The sequence below is a fragment of the Jaculus jaculus genome, chromosome 15 (assembly GCF_020740685.1).
Source record: "Jaculus jaculus isolate mJacJac1 chromosome 15, mJacJac1.mat.Y.cur, whole genome shotgun sequence".
NCBI lineage: Eukaryota > Metazoa > Chordata > Mammalia > Rodentia > Dipodidae > Jaculus > Jaculus jaculus.
In genome coordinates, this window is record NC_059116.1 from 3,977,088 (window position 1) to 3,995,448 (window position 18,361).

The following is an 18,361-nucleotide window of genomic DNA, read 5'->3' on the forward strand; positions in this document are numbered from 1 at the left end:
GAGAAAGAAAAAGAGGGAGGGACGGAGGGAGGAAGGGGGAGAGAGAGACAGACAGAGAGAAACAGAGAGGAGCACGCCAGGGCCTCCGGCCACTGCAAACAAACTCCAGATGCGTGTGCCACCCTGTGCACCTGGCTTTATGTAGATAGTGGGCAATCAAACTCTGGCCCTTAGGCTCTGCAGGCGGGCACCTTCACCACTGAGAAACCTCTCCAGGCCTTCTTTCTTCTTTTCATAAATGTCAACAATAGTGAAAAATGTAATCACTTTAGGTGATGTTTTATTGGACTATTTTACCCCCAATGAAGAGTTAAATGATTAATGAAGGTTATTTCTCAACCAAGAAGGTGATATAGATGTGTGTAGCTATAGCTCTTCCCCAAGTTATGAAATGTGTGGTTATAACAATCACTTATGTCTATGCAATGCCATCCTAGGTTTGTTTTTTGTATACATGAATTAATTCCCCCACCCCTACAAGATAGGTTTCTTTGTCACCACTTGTCAGATGAAGCACTTGGATTCAGGGACATTAAGTTACTCTCAACTCACACAGCTTCTGAGTGTTACAATAGAATGCAGAGCTAGAGTTGGCTTGGAGTGAAAATAGTGTCATAGCTGATCTTGTCAACTTGATGAGATTTAGAATTTCCATGGAAACAAATCTCTGGGTCTGTGAGGGAAACATTAGGTTAATTGATGTGAGGTCCTGGACTGAACAAAAAAGAAAACACTGAGTTGAACACCAGTATTCATTGCTCTCTGCTTCCTGATGGTGGACACAGCGTGACCAGCTGCTTCCTGACAGTGAATACAAGGTAACCAGCTATTTCATGCTTCTGATAGATGGGTGTTCCCTTGGATAGTGAGCTGAAATCAATGCTTCTTCCTTCTTAAATTGCTCCTCTTGAAGAAACTTTGTTTCAGGAACATAAAAGTAACTAATACAGGTAGTTGTGTGGTTGCCTTCCTGCTTGGTGACGCGTACCTTCAATACCAGCATTCAGGAGGCAGAGGCAGAAGGATCACTGTGAGTTTGAGGTCAGCCTGAGACTACATACTGACATACTGAATTCCAGGTCAGCCTAGGCTCAAGTGAGACCCTATCTTGGAAACAATATATATATACATGCTTTTAATCTGTTAACCCCAAACCAAGATGGAGGGAAGCAGGTCAGAAGTTTTCATGATCTCAGAGTGACCTAAGAAATCTAGGGCTGGAGAGATGGCTAAAGGCACTTGTTTGCAAAGCCTAATGGCCTGGGTCTAATTTCCCAGAACCCATGTAAAGCCAGATGCACACAGTTTGTATCTGGAGTGTGACTGCAAAGGCGGAAGGCCCTGGCGCACCCATTCTCTCTCACGGTATCTGTCTCCTCCTCCTCCTCCTTCTCCCCACCCCTCATGAATAAATAATGAATAAATATAAATAAGCTGAACCTCTCCGGCTGAGGGCACCACATGGGTGGCTATGAAATGCTTGTCCAGAGAGAAAGGGTCTTCGCTGTACTGCGCTGAGTCTCACAGGTGTTGGTTAGCCGTATAAACAAACCCGGAGGAAAAAGAGAAAGTGCCCTTCAGGAACTTGCATTCTGGTGTTAGATGAGACCATCTGAAAACAAAAAGTAATAATAAAATGCACATTCTGTCACAGTGTAGAAAAGGCTGTAGATACAATGCACAGAAAAGCCCGGAAAGTCATTTAAATAGAATGACCAGGAAAGGACATTGCTCAAACGGTGACTTGTGTACATACCCTGAGATGCTTGCAGACAGAGGGACAGAGTGCAAAAGCCATGAAGCAGAGGTGCTTGAAGCACAAGAAGGCCACTGAGCCGGGGCGAAGGCAGGCATCGGAGGGCGAAGTGAGAAAGGCATTGGGACCTAGCAGAGGATCGCGCTGGTCTGTGGGATGAGTCTGGCCCTCGCCCTGAGGGGCATCGGGAGCTATTGGAAGGTTGTATGACAAGGGGCATCATATAATTGGTTTCAACAGGATAATGGCACAGTTTGAACTCCAGAGAATGAGACTGTGGACACTTTCTTCAACTAGGATGATCAAGTCATATTATAAAGAAGGCTGGTATTCTCTCCTTTTTAAAAAAAAAGGGAAGGCTGGAATCTGGGCATTGTGGTGCATGCCTTTTATCCCAGTACTTGGGAGGCAGAGGTAGGAGGATGGCCATGAGTTCGACGCCACCCTGAGACTACATAGTTAATTCCAGGTCAGCCTGGACCAGAGAGAGACCCTACCTTGAAAAACCAAAAAAAAAAAAAAAAAAAAAAAAACGTGGACTAGAGAGATGGCTTAGCAGTTATGGCATTTGCCTGTAAAGCCGAAGGACCTATGTTCAATTCACCAGGACCCACATAAGACAGACACAGAAGGTAGCAAATGTGTTAGGAGTTCGTTTGCAGTGGCTGGGGCCCTGGCATGCCCATTCTCTCCCTGTGTCCTGTGTCTCTGCCTCTTTCTCTAGCTCTCAAATAAATAAATAGAATTTTTTTTAAAAAAAAAAGAAGAAGAAGGCTGGGACAGAGACACACCAGAGTTGTCCTTGCTCTGGGCCCTAGGATTTGGCGACAGTAGATAACAATACATACTTTTCCAAATTTGTAGGAGAAGAAAGACTTTAAAAATTTAGGAAATGGGGAAGGAATTAACATGGGATTTTTTTTATAATCATGGAAAATGCTAATAAAAATTTAAAAAAAATCTAGGAAATGGATCTGGAATCCCAAATGATGATTTCCCTTTAAGAATGGTGAGAGTTTGAGCTCTTAATCCACCTGCCTCCATGTCCCAAATGCTTTGACTATGGGTGCATTCCATCGCATCTGACCACAGGCATGGCTTCCTACAATGTCTCTGAAAGCCACGGTGGCTTGAACCTGTAATCCTAGCACTTGGGAGGTGGAGGCAGGAAAATTAGGCATCCTACATCATCCAGAGCTGAGCACTGAGTTCCCAGGCTACGTGAGACCCTGTCTCAAGAGAAACAAAAGGGAACAAAAAAGTGCTCTCTGTTTGGGATCAGGCCAAACAATCTTTTTCAGAATCATGGTCCATTGATAGAATTGGTGCTAACATTGGCTTGGGGGGTCATCTGTGTTGCATGCCAGCTTTTACAAAGTCACTTAAAAAAACCAGATTTCACATCTGCCACAACAGCAAGGTGGAGCTATTTCCTGTACTGGGAGACATTTGTCCCACTCTGGTTTTTGTTAAAAGTCATCTGCAGATCTAAAAGGGGGACGGCACAGTTCTGTTCCCTTTGCAAACATGGTCCAGTAGAGCAGAACGCCCACAGGAAAAACAGGCCCATCCCAGGAGGTGGAAAGCCCCTCATTTGCATCCGACTGAACACATGTCCAGAGTACAAAAAACACATGCACATTTAGAAGAGACAGCACTTTGTAACTAGAAAATAATGGCTGCTTCTTGTGGCATTGTTTTTAATAGGGTTCTATTGGTGCCCTTTGCTATGACACCAAGATACTCATCAGAAGCCTGCCTGGAACACGGGTACAGGAGGGAATATAAACTACAGATACAAGCCAGATGTCCATGCTGCCAGCTCCAGGCCGCTTCATTTTCTTGCCATTCTCATCATCAGTGAAGAGCCCAGGGTTGGTAACACAGGCCCATTGTCATGACACTACCACTTGCTTTTTGATCTGCCCATTGCAGAGCTCCATGGTAGGGACCGATGGAAACTGAGATGTATTTGCTTGTGACCATCCTGAGGGCATCCGAGGGAACAAAATCCCAGCAGACCCACTGGGCCATCTGAGCTCCATGAGCCCAGAGTTCAGGGCTTCCTCCCAACCTTGCATGCTTACACAGGCCAACAAGAGAGCTGATAGCAGTTGGCTAAAACCACACCACCAAGACTAGCATTTCTGAGAGCCTCGAGTCCCACAGTGAGTGTAAGAGAGCCCATCTCTCATGCTTGCCCTGTCATCCGACTGTGCAAGGCCAGCAGCTGTTTATCTCAGAACAGAAGGGTCTGGGCTGCTGGACAGATGGCTATGCAGCCACACCAGGCCATCCCCAAGAGCCCTGACTGGGACAGATCCTTCTGTTTCCTGGTCTCCACATGTTTGCAAACAGGCAGAATCAGCTTACAATAAATAATACAGACACTTTGAAAACAGCAAGCTAGCCATTCATGAAAGGGGACAGGGAGGGCTCTGGGCAAGGGAGGCCTCTGCTATCTCCCCAGTCGGAGAGCCAAGGCCAGAGGAAGGAAGGCTCCAGGGTGGCTCTGACATTTCATTTATGTCTTTCTACTTTTAAAATTCTTATGTTGCTATTATTTTATAATTACAAATTATTATAAGAGGAAGTATTCTAATCTGTCAAGAAGGCTCTGGTTGTATCCACAATGACATACAGACACACTCTAGATGATGGTGATAGGTAGGTAGGTAGGTAGATAGATAGATAGATAGATAGATAGATAGTAGATAGATGATCATAATAGTAGATAGACTGATAATGGCTATAAATGGTAGATGTTAGGTAATAGATATGCTAGATTATAGATGACCAATGTAGATAGGTGATAGGTGATAAATAGGTAAATAAAAGGACAGATTCAGATAGATAGAAGATGGCTATGAATGACAGATATTAAGTGACAGACACTTGCTAGACTCTAGATGATCAGTCCAGATAGATGGCAGGTAATAAGTGATAGGTGGGTAAGTAGATTGATTGGTACAGGTGGATAGATAATAGCTGTGATGACAGTTGTTAGGTGATAGACACACGTTATACCATGGATGATTAGTAGAGATATGTGATATGTGACAGACCACAGACAGAGGATGACAGACGGATGAAAGTACTCAGCATGGATGACAGACACATGACAGATTATAGATGGTCAGTATAGATAAATGATAGGTGATAGGTAGACTCAATCCAAATGTGCCCTGTGAAACTGTAGAGCTTTCTAGAAGGTCACAGCTTAGTACGCCTCTAGAGCTGATAGGCCACATTCTGTCTCATAGAGAAAACTTGCATTTAATCCAGAGAATCCCCTCAGAAGAGAGGTTCAAGTGGCAGATATTCTAGAAAGGCTGAGATGTGACTAATGAGTGCTTTCTCCTTCAAACCTTTTTTTTTTTTAATTTTTAATTTATTTATTTGAGAGCGACAGACACAGAGAGAAAGACAGATAGAGGGAGAGAGAGAGAATGGGCGCGCCAGGGCTTCCAGCCTCTGCAAACGAACTCCAGACGCATGCGCCCCCTTGTGCATCTGGCTAACGTGGGACCTGGGGAACCGAGCCTTGAACTGGGGTCCTTAGGCTTCACAGGCAAGCGCTTAACCGCTAAGCCATCTCTCCAGCCCCTTCAAACCTTTTTGAGGACAAAAATTACACTCTGTTCCCTTTGTCATCCAAACCCAGTGTGCAGAGTTGGGTCTTGTTTTGTGGTTCTGGAGGTTGAACCCAGTCAAGTAAGCTATACCTCAGCCCATTTTTATTTTTATTTTGAGACAGTGTCTTGCCCAGACTGGCCTTGAACCTTCGATCTCCTGCCTCAGCCTCCAAAATAGCTGGGACTACAGGCCTGTGCCCAGTTGAGAATAGTATTTCAAAGTTAAAAAGCCAGAAATGTCCTATTGAAAGCTAACACATCCTCCCCACAACTTCTGCCCTTCCGGAGTTTCAGGTAGAGACACTGGAAAGGAGGTTTGTCCCGGAAGGTGAGCAGGGGAAAGCAGGGTTCCTGTGAACTGGGGCACCCACCCTAGAACCAGCACCCATCTTCAGGTACAGTGGGTCAACCTGGGACTAGGAAGACCACCCTTAGGGGGCAAGGGAGAAAGTGACTGAGTCTCAATTGTAAGAAGGGGGGAAAAGAAAGATGCAAATATTTTGTGTCCCAATATACCAATTAGGAAATTTCTAAATTACAAAACCCTGGAGGAATATGTAAAAGAAAGCACCAGTTCCAACAAAAAAGGGTCTTTGATGAGCATCCTCTTATACTTTTTGCTTAAGTATGAATTTAATGAAATCGAACATTGTGACTGGCTGTGTGAACGAGGGGAGGTGACCCCATGTTTCAGAAGCCACCTCCAGCAATAGCACACATGACATTCGTGCAACAACTTGACATTCATGGTCTCTGTCACATGTCCAGAAACCCTGAGGTGAGGCGTGAGGGTGGGAAGGACTTGGGCCCCAGACGAACCCCAGGCAGCATCAAGTCCTTGACAACAAACCACGTGCAAATTACACACATACATGGATGGTGTGAGGCCCATAGAGACGCTGGCTGAGCGCCCAGAGTGGCCTGTCTTTGAGAATGACGACTGTTATTCAATAGTCCGGGAATAAGTTCTATGGCAAAGTCATTTCATCAGACAGCAGGGGAGCATGGAAGCCTGTTGGGGTCCAGAGGGCTGGGAGGCATTGCCACACCCTGTGCGGGCTGCGGGATCATGTGCCCTGCTTGTCGGCAGATTCCCACTCACTGGTGACTCAAGGTTCAGGGATTCTGAGCCTTCCTTTCTGCTGGGGTCCCCAAATCTGGTGTCTTCACCGGGGGAGAGTTTGTCTGAACTCTGGCTTTCCCGAGGATTGGCTTCTTGGGTTTCTGGCTGTTGTTTTGAAGGGATTTCAGCCCCAGCATCTTACAGTACTTGTTACACTGGTGCAATGCTTTAAACTGATCGATGAAGCTCATGGAACAGTTGCCTTTAAATCCTTTGTACCTGGAAGTGGGTGAAAAGAAACATTTTTTATAAACAAGACATTTGAGGCCGGACGTGGTGGCCTTTAATCTCAGCACTCGGGAGGCACAGGTAGGAGGATCGCTAATGAGTTCAAGGCTACCGTGAGACTACATAGTGAATTCCAGGTCAGCTTGGGCTAGAGTGAGACCCTACCTCCAAAGAAAAAAAAAGATATTTTGGCTGGAGAGATTGCTTAGCGGTTAAGGCACTTGTCTGCAAAGCCTAACAGCCCACGTTCAACTCTCCAGATCCCACATAAGCCAGACACACAAGGTGATGCAAGCACAAGGTTGCACATGCCCATTAGAGGTGCAAGCTTCTGGAGTTTGATTATAGTGACTGAGGCCCTGGGGCACCAATTCTATCTCTTTCTTGCTCTTGCTCTCAGTCATTAAAAAAAAAAAAAAAGGCCAGTCTGTCGAGCTTCCTCAAAAACAAAGACATTTTACAAGCTTAAAAAGAAACATTTGGGGCTGGAGAGATGGCTTAATGGTTAAGGCACTTGCCTGCAAAGCCTGAGAACCCAGGTTTGACAACCAAGAACCCATGTAAGCCAGGTGCATAAGGTGGCACATGTGTCTGGAGTTCATTTGCAGTGGCTAGAGGTCCTTGTGTGTCCATTCATATCCTCTCTTTCTCTTTCTAAGTAAATAAAAATTTAAAAATAGTTTTAAAAAAGAAACATGGCCACTGGGAAATCCTGCTGGAACTGAGTTGATAACTTCCTCCATGTAGACCAGCTGAGAGAAAGCTGGAAGAAGCCATTCTGCATGCAGTTCAATGGGAGAGAGAGAAATCACCAGTGAAGACACTCAACAGTGGACACTGCAAGCCTTGTATTTGGCCAGCCAGGCCAAATAAACCAATGGGTGCAATAGTGGCACATCTGTCATGGTGGCAACCATCTGCCCTCTAATTGGACTGGAGGCCTGCTCCATGGGAGGGAATACATCCCTGATACTAAAAACCTACAACAGGGGTAGTCATGAGCCCTAGGGTTGTAACGTCTGCTGCTGTCTGGCTAAATATATATACTATGCTCACCAAACTGCCCAGTAAGCACTTACTTCTCTTAATGTTTATACCTATATATTAATGCTGTTCTCACTTTTGGTTAGAGAAGCTTCTCATTTCAGATGGCAGTGACCTTGGGATGGCTCAGAAGGCACCATGGTTCTGAGAAGAAGTGACAGAGGAGTGCTCAGCACTGCAATATCTCTATCACAACTTCCAAGGCTAAGGGTCCATTGCAGAAGAGGTGGCGGAAAGACTATAAGAGCCAAAGGAAGGGCAGGACTCCTTACAATGTGCTCCTCCAGGCACAAAATGGTCTGGACATCCATGACCTCACAGTGTCTATACAAGACCATCATAACAGGAGGAAAGATGATGACATCAAATAAAAGAGAGACTGATTGATGAGGTAGGGGATATGATGGAGAGTGGAGTTTCCAAGGGGAAAGTGGGGGGGAGGGCATTACCATGGGATATTGTTTACAATCATGGAAGTTGTCAATAAAAAATTAATTATAAAAAAGAAACATTTAAAAGGAGAAACTAGGTGCATGGAGAATACATTTATTACTGTTTTAAGTAAGAATGGCCATGTGGTTGACACAATGGGGTAAAAAGACCAAAGAGGAAGCTGGGGGGATGGCTCAGCATTAAAGGGCTGACTTGCAAAGCCTGCCAGCCTCAGTTCAAATCCCCAGTTCCATATGTTGTAGAAAGCTCCACAATGCTGAGATGAACTTCTAACCAGACAATTTGTGGCAGGAATGAATTAATTTCAAGCTTACAGATCCAGGGACAGTTCCATTATTGGGAGAAGAAACTGGCTCCTTTTCACAGATCCATGCAGACAGAGACTATCGCCATCCAGCAAACCCCAAGGCCAGCAGACACAAACAAAACACTAACTGGCTGCAAACAGGACCCCCAAGCTCAAACTGCTCTCCATACCTTTGGGCTGCTGGAGACTTAAGCAGGAAACTTAACCTTAATAAAACACCTGACTCTATAGGGGACATGCACATTCAGACTGCCACACTACGGACATCCAGATGCACAAAGGGACACTTGCATCTGGAGTTCATTTGCAACCCTGGTTCCCAGCCTCCTTCTCTTTCAAATAAGTAAAAATATTTAAAAAGAAGAAGAAAAAGGAGGAGAAAGAAGAGGAGGAAGAGGGGAAGAAAGAGGGAAAGGAGGAGGAGGGAGAGGAGAAGGAAGAAGGATGGATGGAAGAAAGGAAGGAAAGAAGGGAGGGAGAGAGGGAGGGAGGAAAGAAGGGGGGAAGGAAGGAAGAGAAAAACAATAACAAGCCCAAGATGGGTATGGAGATGTCTCAGTGGGTAAAATGCTTGCCACCTAAGCATGAGAACCAAAGTTTGGATGCCCAGCACCCACATAAAATTCTGAGTGTGGTGGTGTGTTCCTGTAACCCCAGCACTGGCAGGTGGAGACAGGTGCATCTTTAGGGCCTACTGGCTAGCTAGTCTCGCTGAATTGGTGAGCTCTAGGTTCAGTGAGAGACTCTGTTTTCAAAATTAAGGTGGAGAGAGACCAACAGGAATACCAGACATCAATGTCTGGCCTTCACATGCACAGTACACATGTGCATGAACACCCTCCCACACACTAACGTGACCACATGCATACACATATGTACATATGCACACATAGCAAACATTGTGGAATTCAGTGAGACAAAGATCCGTTGGCCTTGGATTATCACAGCACTCCATCCCTCCCACTTCCGGTGTTCCAACATCACAATGGTTACCCATCCCCTCTCAGCCATAATAACCAGTTATTCATTGAGAATTCAATGAAAGTTAGATTTCTGCGGGCTGGAGGGATGGCTTAGCCATTAAGGCATTTGCTTACAAAGCCAAAGTCCCGGATTCAATGCCCCAGGACCCAGGTTAGCCAGATGCACAAGGGGGCACATGCATCTGGAGTTCATTTGCAGTGGCTGAAGGCCCTGATATTCTCTCTCTCTCTCTCTCTCTCTCTCTTTCTTCCTCTCTCTTTCTCTGTCAAATAAATAAATAAATGAAAAATAAAATATTTTTTAAAAATTAGATTTCTGGGATTAGGGAAGCGGCTCAGTAGATAAGCACTTGCTACTGAAGCATGAGCACCAGGTGCCCTTTCCTGATGGCTCCATCTCTGCAGAGGAAGACAAGCAGAGTTTCCCCAAGAAGGATGTGTTTTGGGGGGCAGACCTCTTCCAGGAATGCAGCTGCTTCTTCACTCCCACTTCTTCTCTTTTCTTAGCACCTCACTTGACCAAAGCTGGATCCACTAGATGTCACACATGGTAACAACTGCCTTCAGTGTAGGAAGTCTTTCTCAGTCCCCAGCCCCACAAGCTCCAGCTCTGCAGAGCCCCCAGGCCAGCTCCACAGAGCAAGAAGGAATCCCTCCATCCTTGACCCTGAATCTACTGGCTGCATTATAATAGTGTAGGGCAGTGGTCAGGGACAGAAGAAGCCAAGTGTGGTTTGGGTGGGCTTGCCCTGTAAAAAACCCACTCCTTGGGTAGGAATACCCTGAGGCACAGGGACTGACTGAGGTCTCCATGACCCCACAGCAAATCCCATAACCCCATGGAAGAGGGCCCCAGGGAAACAGAAGTAGGGGCAAAGGGATAAACGAATACCAAGTTATGATACATATAAAATCAAATTAAATTTTAAAAATCTCACTTCTGTGAAAACCAATTCACTCCGTGAGACCTGCGTTAAGCCCTTCCTATGGTCACACTCCCATGACCTAATTCCTTTTCATTAGGCTACGCCCGTTGAAGATTCCAGCACTTTACCACTTCACCACACTGGAGACAGAGTTTCTAGTGCGTGAAACTCGAGGGGGGAGGGATGATTGAAACCCTGTCCAGACCAGAGCACGATGCTCTGGCAATGATGACCTTCCCTTCTACAGCTTGTCAGATGCAGATTTTTTTTTAAAAACTGACTATTCAGCAGCCTTGCTCCGTTTGTAACGTGGCCTGTTGGGTTGCTGTGTTGACCTATTGTTCTCTAAAACTGGCAGTCCTGACCATAGGATGGTCTTTGCCTGGGGAGGAAAAGTAGGCCAACATCCTTCTGTTTCTAGACCAATTAACCCCAGATTTATTCAAATGACATGCGTCTAATTTCACAAAGCTGTCATCTGTGATGGGAAACAGTCCTGCTTGTGACCCACATTGCCAACAGACACACACCATCTGCTGCCTTCGGGACTGGAGAAGACCACTGATCTTTCAGCACTCGCCCCTGATCCTCTCGGTAGATAGACTCACGAGGTTGACCAGCAACCCCCAAAGTCATACTCTTCCCCGAAGCTCAGAGTGTGACCGTATAGAAGTAGCTCCTTGCAGGCGCACTGAGTAAGGATGTGGCCATATTGGAGCAGGGTGGGCCCTGCATCCAGCATTACAGGCACTTACGCGTCAAGAGGGAAAAGGCCACAGTCATACAAGGAAAAGGTGGAGCCATGTATCTACAAATCAGAGACTGTCAAGGATCACAGGTGACCACCAGGATCTAAGGAATAAGCAGGAGAGAGACTCCAGAACCAACCGGCCCTGCTGACACTTGATTTCAGGTCGCCAGCCTCCACCACGGTGAGACCACAAGGTCTGATTATCTTTACATGTCTCTGTGTGCAGTCGTTTCTCACGGTGGCGCTAAGGACCTGCGTTGGTTACTTTGCTGTTGTGACCAAACCCCTGACAAGAAGCAGTTCAGGGAGGAGGGCTTGCTGTCTGCTCACAGTTCCTGCAGACACGTTCCATCACGGCGGGGGTGTGGCAGCAGGAGCAGGAAGCCAGCTAGTCACATGGCAAATGCTTCAGATGCCAGAGGGCAAGCCAAAGTAGGGACAGGCTCTGTGCCCTTGTGACCCACTTCCTTGAGCAAGGCTCCACCTCCTGGAAGGTTCCACAAGCTTCCCAAACATCCCCGCCAGCTGGGAACCAAGTGTTCACACCCATGGGCCTACGGGGGACGTCTTACATTCAAGCCGCAACAGAACCTAATGCAATGAAGTAAAGAATTTTGTTTGGAGGATTTTTTTTTCCTTTCACATATTTTTAATTGTGAGAATCCTTAGCCAACCTAAATTTTACTCACTGTACCTGTTAATATTTAAGCCCCGTTAACAGTTTTCTAGTCCATTGCCTTAGGTTAACTGGCCACCTTCTCGCCATGGGCAGAAGCAGAACAATAAATACGTTAGTTGGAACATCATGCAGTCTCCACTTTCTCCAAACATCTCCCCTACCCCATTGGGGGTTGGGCATATGAATTTGCATAGGGACGTTATTAAAGTGCTGACTTGCATTTAGTATGTTTGGGTGGGGTCTGAAATTCTGATTTCTAATCAGCTTACTTCTAATTTTTCTGTGTCTGTGTGTGCGTACAGGCACACGTGCCATGAGTACTTGGAGGTCACAGGACAGCTTTGGGGTACCTGTGCTTCACCTCCTTTGACACCCAGTCTCTTGCCACTCCAAACGACCTGCCAGACTGCTAACTGACATCAGACTAGCTGGTCTGAGAGCTTGGACCACTCCTGGCTCCACCTCCCACTGTCATGGGCACACTGGGATCACAGACGCATGCACCACTTTGTATCCAGTGTTACATGGGTGCTGGGGAACTGAACCCAGGCTGGCAGGATTTGCAAGCAAATATCTTTAACTGAGCCACCTTCTCAGGCCCTCTGAGGAGTTTTGAGTAACCAAGGGGCCCATAGGCTACTCAAAGTGTGCATCCAAACATCCCATTTGATTGTGGAAAGGTCTTTACATCTCCATTAGAACACAGACCACCTTTAACCCCAGCACTTGAGAGGCAGAGGTAGGAGGACCACTGTGAGTTCTAGGCCAGCTTGAGACAACAGAGTGATTTCAGGTCCGCCTGGGCTAGAGCTAGACCCTACCTCAAAAATATTAGAACACGGGTATATAACTTTGTTTCTTAAAGCCTGTGTCGACAACATGGCAAAAGCACATGGTGCCAGTGCCTTGGGAAGGAGCCAGGGAGCTATCTGTCTACTCTCACTCAGCAAACATGGGACGCGCATGTGTGTCAGAAGCTGGGAGGCTGGTTTCTTGCTTCAAAACAATTCCTGTATTCCCCAACCCAATAACAGATGGCCCAGACTTTCCAACTCACACACTTCGCTACAGAAAGCCAGAGGGAGAAACTTGTTAGAAGGTGAGTATGGTGATACATAACCTTTAATCTTAGCGCTCGGGAGGCTGAGGTAGGAGGGTTGCCAGGAGAATGAGGCCAGTCTGGGGCTACAGAGTGAGTTCCATGTCAGCCTGAGACAGAGGAAAACCCTGCCTCAGAAGAGAAAGGAAGGAAGGAAGGAAGGAAGGAAGGAAGGAAGGGAGGAAGGAAGGAAGGAAGGAAGGAAGGAAGGAAGCAAGGGAGAAAGAAACAAAGAAAGAGGAAGAAGGAAAAAAGGAAGGAAGGGAGGGAGGGAGGGAGGGAGGGAGAAAGGAGGGAAGGGGAAGTTAGGATTGATATTATTTTTCTTTTGCATACCTGCATTTTGAAATTCCTTAGATAGCCTGAATTTTACTCACTGGATCTGCCATTTAACCCCGATTTGCAGTTTTCCAGCCCATCACCTTATGTTAGCTAGCCCCGTTTTCCACCCGCTGTGGCAGAGGGGAAGTCCAGCCTCTGCTCATGCCCTGCTCCCCCGGGCCGTCATGGAGCGCCCCTCCAGACTGAAAGCCAAATAACACCTTGCCTCCTATCGGCTGCTTTTGGCTGGGTGCTTTGTCCTAGCAACAAGGTGACTGACTACAACAGTACCCTTCATTTCTTCACATTTGTTAACTCATCCCTTCCTGCAGTGAGCACTGGTTATGGGACAGACATGGTGGAAGTGGAGGGACAGCTTTCCTGGAAGCTGACATCAGCAGACAGTCTGCCATGGTGAGGAGGCTGGAGCCCGGAGACGTCACACGCCGCCTGGCCTCGCTGGCCTGTGCAGGTTTCACAGTGGGGAGCTGGTTCTCGCTTCCAGACGAGGACCCCCACAAACACAGGCGTGGGGCACGCTCCGAACGGGGCGGTCATTCTGAAGACAGAGGAGTTTGGGGGCCATCTGGACACTGGCTTCACCATCATGGTTTTTTCCTGTGAATCTGCACTTCTCAGCACATGTTTTCAAGGATCTAGAATCCCACAAGATGTTTTGGGGGAAAAATTTTTTTTTGGCAGTGTAGGGCCTTGCACATGCTGTACCACTGAGCCACCCCCTAAGCCTGAAAAAAAAAAATCTGTGGTATAAATTCCAAGAGAAATGTGATATAAAATCTTTCCCTGCCCCCTTAGACAACCAAAATACACATCACTCTCTAAAGATCTTATGAAACCTCACAACAATCCCCTAAACTGTTCAACCTGGGGTTTCCACAAATTCGCTGACAATGGAAATCTTGTCCACATAGTCTCTTTGCAAAAGAAAAGCTTTGTAAAACCCTACAATGTCCTGGCCGGGGATAATGTGTCTCCAAGCGAAGTTGTGCTCTCATCTCTCCCTGTGACCTTCTCTTGGGGCAGGTGCCTTTCTGCCTGGAACCTCCGTGAGCTCTCTGGGCAGCCCCGCTCTGAGCCCACCACCCATCCCTGGGCCTGCTGAGGAAGCCTCTTGGTGTTCGGCCTTTGCTTCCCACCTGTCCAGGTCGTTAATCACCCATGGCCACCCCAAGTGTGAGCCAAATTATGGACACGCAAGTGCTGGATGTTCCGTCTCCCTCAGGAGAGTTCCAGTCCTTCCCACTGGCTTACAGGCATCCTCGCTAGCTGATGCCCACTTTCTGCCCAGAGCATCCAGCCCGGTGGCTCCTCCCTCCATCTCAGAATAGGCAACAGCCTGCTGCCTCCATGGAAACCATTCCTGGCTCGCTCTCTCCCTCCCTCCCTCCCTCCCTCCCTCTCTCTCTCTCTCTCTCTCTCTCTCTCTCTCTCCCACTGACAGCCACTCTGTCTGGAAGAAAATAACACTGTAGCCTTCCTCTGTTTGCAAGAGAGAGAGAGAGAGAGAGAGAGAGAAGAACAGAGTACCCTGCCCACAAGTTTTAGCTCATTATTTCTCAGGACAGTCGCTCTTTGATCTGTGGCCTGCCTTTCCTCTCCACCCTGCACTTGGCTTTGACCTTCCTGGAGGCACCGAGAGCAGTTTGCCCGAAGCCCTCACCTGGCCCTCACCCACTTCTAACCCACTCAGACTTCCGCAGGTCCTGTCTCCCTCTGTCTGTTCTCAGCCTGCCTGCAGGGGGCGACCGTGAGCCCAGCAGGCTTCTCTACAGAGTGCTTTGGGTTGAGATTCCTCCCTGGAGCCAGGTGACAGTTGACAAGGAACTTGTCCCAGAGCCCCTTGGTTCCTGAAAGTAAAGCACTCAGCAAGAGATGAGGGCCAGGAATAGGAGGAAGCCCGTGGCTCCTTACCCCAACTTCCTTAACAGAGCTGTCTTGGTAGGATTTCTGGGCAGGGTCTCTTGTTCACTGCTCTGAACAGCAGGCTGGCCGGCCTGGGAGCTTCCATTATTCTCCTGTCTCTGCCTCCCGTCTCTCCCTATGAAGGCCAGGGTGAAGGCACGCTCTGCTCCAGCCAGCTTTACACGGGCTCTGAGAATCCTAACTTAGTCACCATGCCTGCCGAACAAGGGCTTTTCTCTACCTCCAGCACCGCCAGGCTTCACCCGCCTGGTGGCAGGTCGTGTCCTGCCTGGCTCTGATAGGTCCCATAGCCTCCAGTCATACACTCAGAGCCCACTATAGGGTCAGCCGGGTCACAATGGTGAGATGATCGTGGTTCCGTCTGACTTCAAACTTCCTGGATCAAGGACCTGACAAGCTCTGTGGCAGCATGGATGAAGCTAAGATGGGAAGTCGCCCACCTTCCAAGTCAGGGACAGTGGAAGCAGTGGTCTGGGGAAGTGCCTTTCTCCAATGCACTGGATTTGTGAGTTTGGTCCCTGGAGGCCTGGTATTGGTGGAGCAGCTAAGATATTTGGTGTTCTTCAGTAACATGGGTTCTGATATAAGACACATTTGAAAGATATCGGACCTACAGAAGACATAGATAATATTGAGCCCATCACCACTCCACTACGGATGACGAAGGAGGGCACGAGCCTCCTCCCCACCCCCTGCCCTGCCCCCATCCCTCCCTAAGGACTGATGGGCAGTTAGCTGTTGCTGGAGAGAAGAAGGCATTTTGTTCAGTGATGCAGCCACTGGTCAAGCTGCATGAACTCTGGCAAATACCCCCAGCCGTGCTACGCCAGCGACTGGAACCCAGCCCAGCAGAAGAGAGGCTAATGAGGAAGAAGGAGTTCGCTGGAAGGGGATGGAGAGAGGACAAGAGAAGATTGTGGGAGGGGATTATGATTAAAATTCATCACATGAGGCTAGAGAGTGCTCAGAGGTCAAAGACACTTGATATCAAAGCCTGATGTCCCAGGTTCAATTCCCCAGCACCCACATAAAGCCAGATACAAAAAGTTCTTGCATCTGCAGTTCATTTGCAGTGGCAAGAGGTCCTGGTGCATCCATTTCCCCTCTCTCTCATTCTCTCTCTTCATCTCTGTCTCTCTCTCTTTCTCCTTGCAAATAAATAAATAAAAATATTTTTAAAAGATAAACTAGAGCTGGAGAGATGGCTTAGCAGTTAAGGCACTTGCCTGCGAAGCCTAAGGACCCATGTTTGACTCTTCAGATCCCATGTAAGCCAGATGCTTTCATGCATGTATAAATATTGTCAAAAAAATGAAGATCTTAGGAAATTCTGATCCAGTCTTTTTGTTTCCTCTCCTGCTGGCAGATTCTTGTGTTGTTTGAACTGGTCTGCCCGGTGTCACTCACACCCTCAAACCTTTCTAGGGTGCAGCCCTAATGACACAATTCCCTGTGCACTGGCATCTGGGACTTGGCCTGGGTTAAGCACTTAGGTGGGCCACTTGTCCCCTCTGTGTTCCAGTGGACACACAAGGGCCCCTCAGTGGTCACAGAGCTCTGAGGACACAGCCTTCTCTCTATAACTCAGGAAGGCTGAACTTGACTGTTTATTGAAATCACCCTCACTTCTTTTCTCTGGATGGCCAGAGCAGGGCAACCACATGGCAGTGACAGGGAAGGCCTGTCCTGTCACTGCACTTTTACCCCCCTGCAAGGAGCAAGCCATTCAGAACTCTGTCTGTGGTGGTTTGACTCAGGTGTCCCCCATAAACTCAGGTGTTCTGAATGCGAGGTTCCCAGCTGATGGAGATTTGGGAATTAACGCCTCCTGGAGGTGGTGTATTGTTGGGGGCGGGCTTACAGCCCCTTTCCCCTTGCCAGTGTTTGGCACACTCTCCTGTTCCTGTTGTCCACCTTACGTGGGCCAGGGGGTGATGTCCACCCTCTGCTCATGCCATCATTTGCCCTGCCATCATGGAGTTTCCCCTCGAGTCAGTAAGCCAAAATAAACTCTGTCTCCCAAAAGCTTCTCTTGGGCGGGTTATTTCTGTCAGCAAGGTGAACCTGACTGCTACACTACCTATGGTCACATGGTCAGGGGCACCGCTGCCACACATCCTTAACCCTGGTCCTCCTTCTTCTGATGGCCGAAAGGTCCATCCTGCCTGGCAGCCACACTCAGGGCTTATCCATCATATTCTGGTTCAATGCTTTCAGACTGGAAGAAACCTGCTCGGCACCTTCTCTTTGTCTTGCCTCTATCTAGTCGCAGAAACCTGGTCTTTTCTGACTGGGCCTGGCAAAATGCTGGCTTTGCTGCCCTCTGGTGGCCAAGTCATGACCGTACCTTCTCCCCGGGAACTCCGTGATTGGCTGGGGAGGGGTGTTTGCCAGGCGGGAATGACATGTCAGGGGTCTGCTTCCCCTGCATACCTTGGTTGTGATAAATTTCCAGAACCTTCAGTTATAAGATTGGGCATTATTCCTTGTCTCCCTCAGAGAATCCTAAATTGCTGGGCAACTTCAGCAGAAATATTATCAAAGATACTGTTAGAACCCTAGGTTTACCTGGAAAATAGACTGTTGGGTGCTAAAACAGCTCTGTTTGTCGTAATTTGTTAATTGATCTCTTTAAAATCTTTTTTAAAAATATTTTATTTTGTATTCGAGAGAGAGAAAGAGAAAGAGAGGCAGATAGAGAATGGGCATGCCAGGGCCTCTAACCGCTGCAAACAACTTCCAGACACATGTGCCACCTTGGGCATCTGGCTTATGTGGGTCCTAGGCAACTGATTCTGGGTCTCTAGACTTCACAGGGAGGAGCCTGAACCACTGAGCCATCCCACCAAATGTTTTCACTCCCGTCACAAGGTGAAGGGTGTTGAGGGATAGACAACGCCCTGCCAGGCATGATCCTCTTGCTGGCACCCAGAGAGATGTGGCAGTTTTAGGGATCACATCAAGTAAAGCTGAGTGTGTAACCATGATGGTGCCATTTTATTTGTGTGTGTGGTCTACACACATGTGTGCATGTTTGCATGTGCGCATGCCCGTGTGTGCAGAAGCCAGAGAACAACTGTGTGTGTTATTCCCCGGATGTGTTATTCACCTC

General features: G+C 47.7%; 1 protein-coding gene across 1 annotated transcript in view; it reads right to left on the reverse strand.

Moving 5' to 3' along the window:
- Positions 1–6,051: 6,051 nt before the first annotated feature.
- Positions 6,052–18,361, reverse strand: part of Alpk2 (alpha kinase 2) — a 47,872-nt gene continuing 35,562 nt past the window's right edge. Inside the window, exon 9 of the mRNA XM_012947942.2 lies at positions 6,052–6,733. Coding sequence (XP_012803396.2) covers positions 6,508–6,733 — 226 coding nt within the window. The 3' untranslated portion in view covers positions 6,052–6,507. The remainder of the gene's footprint in view (positions 6,734–18,361) is intronic.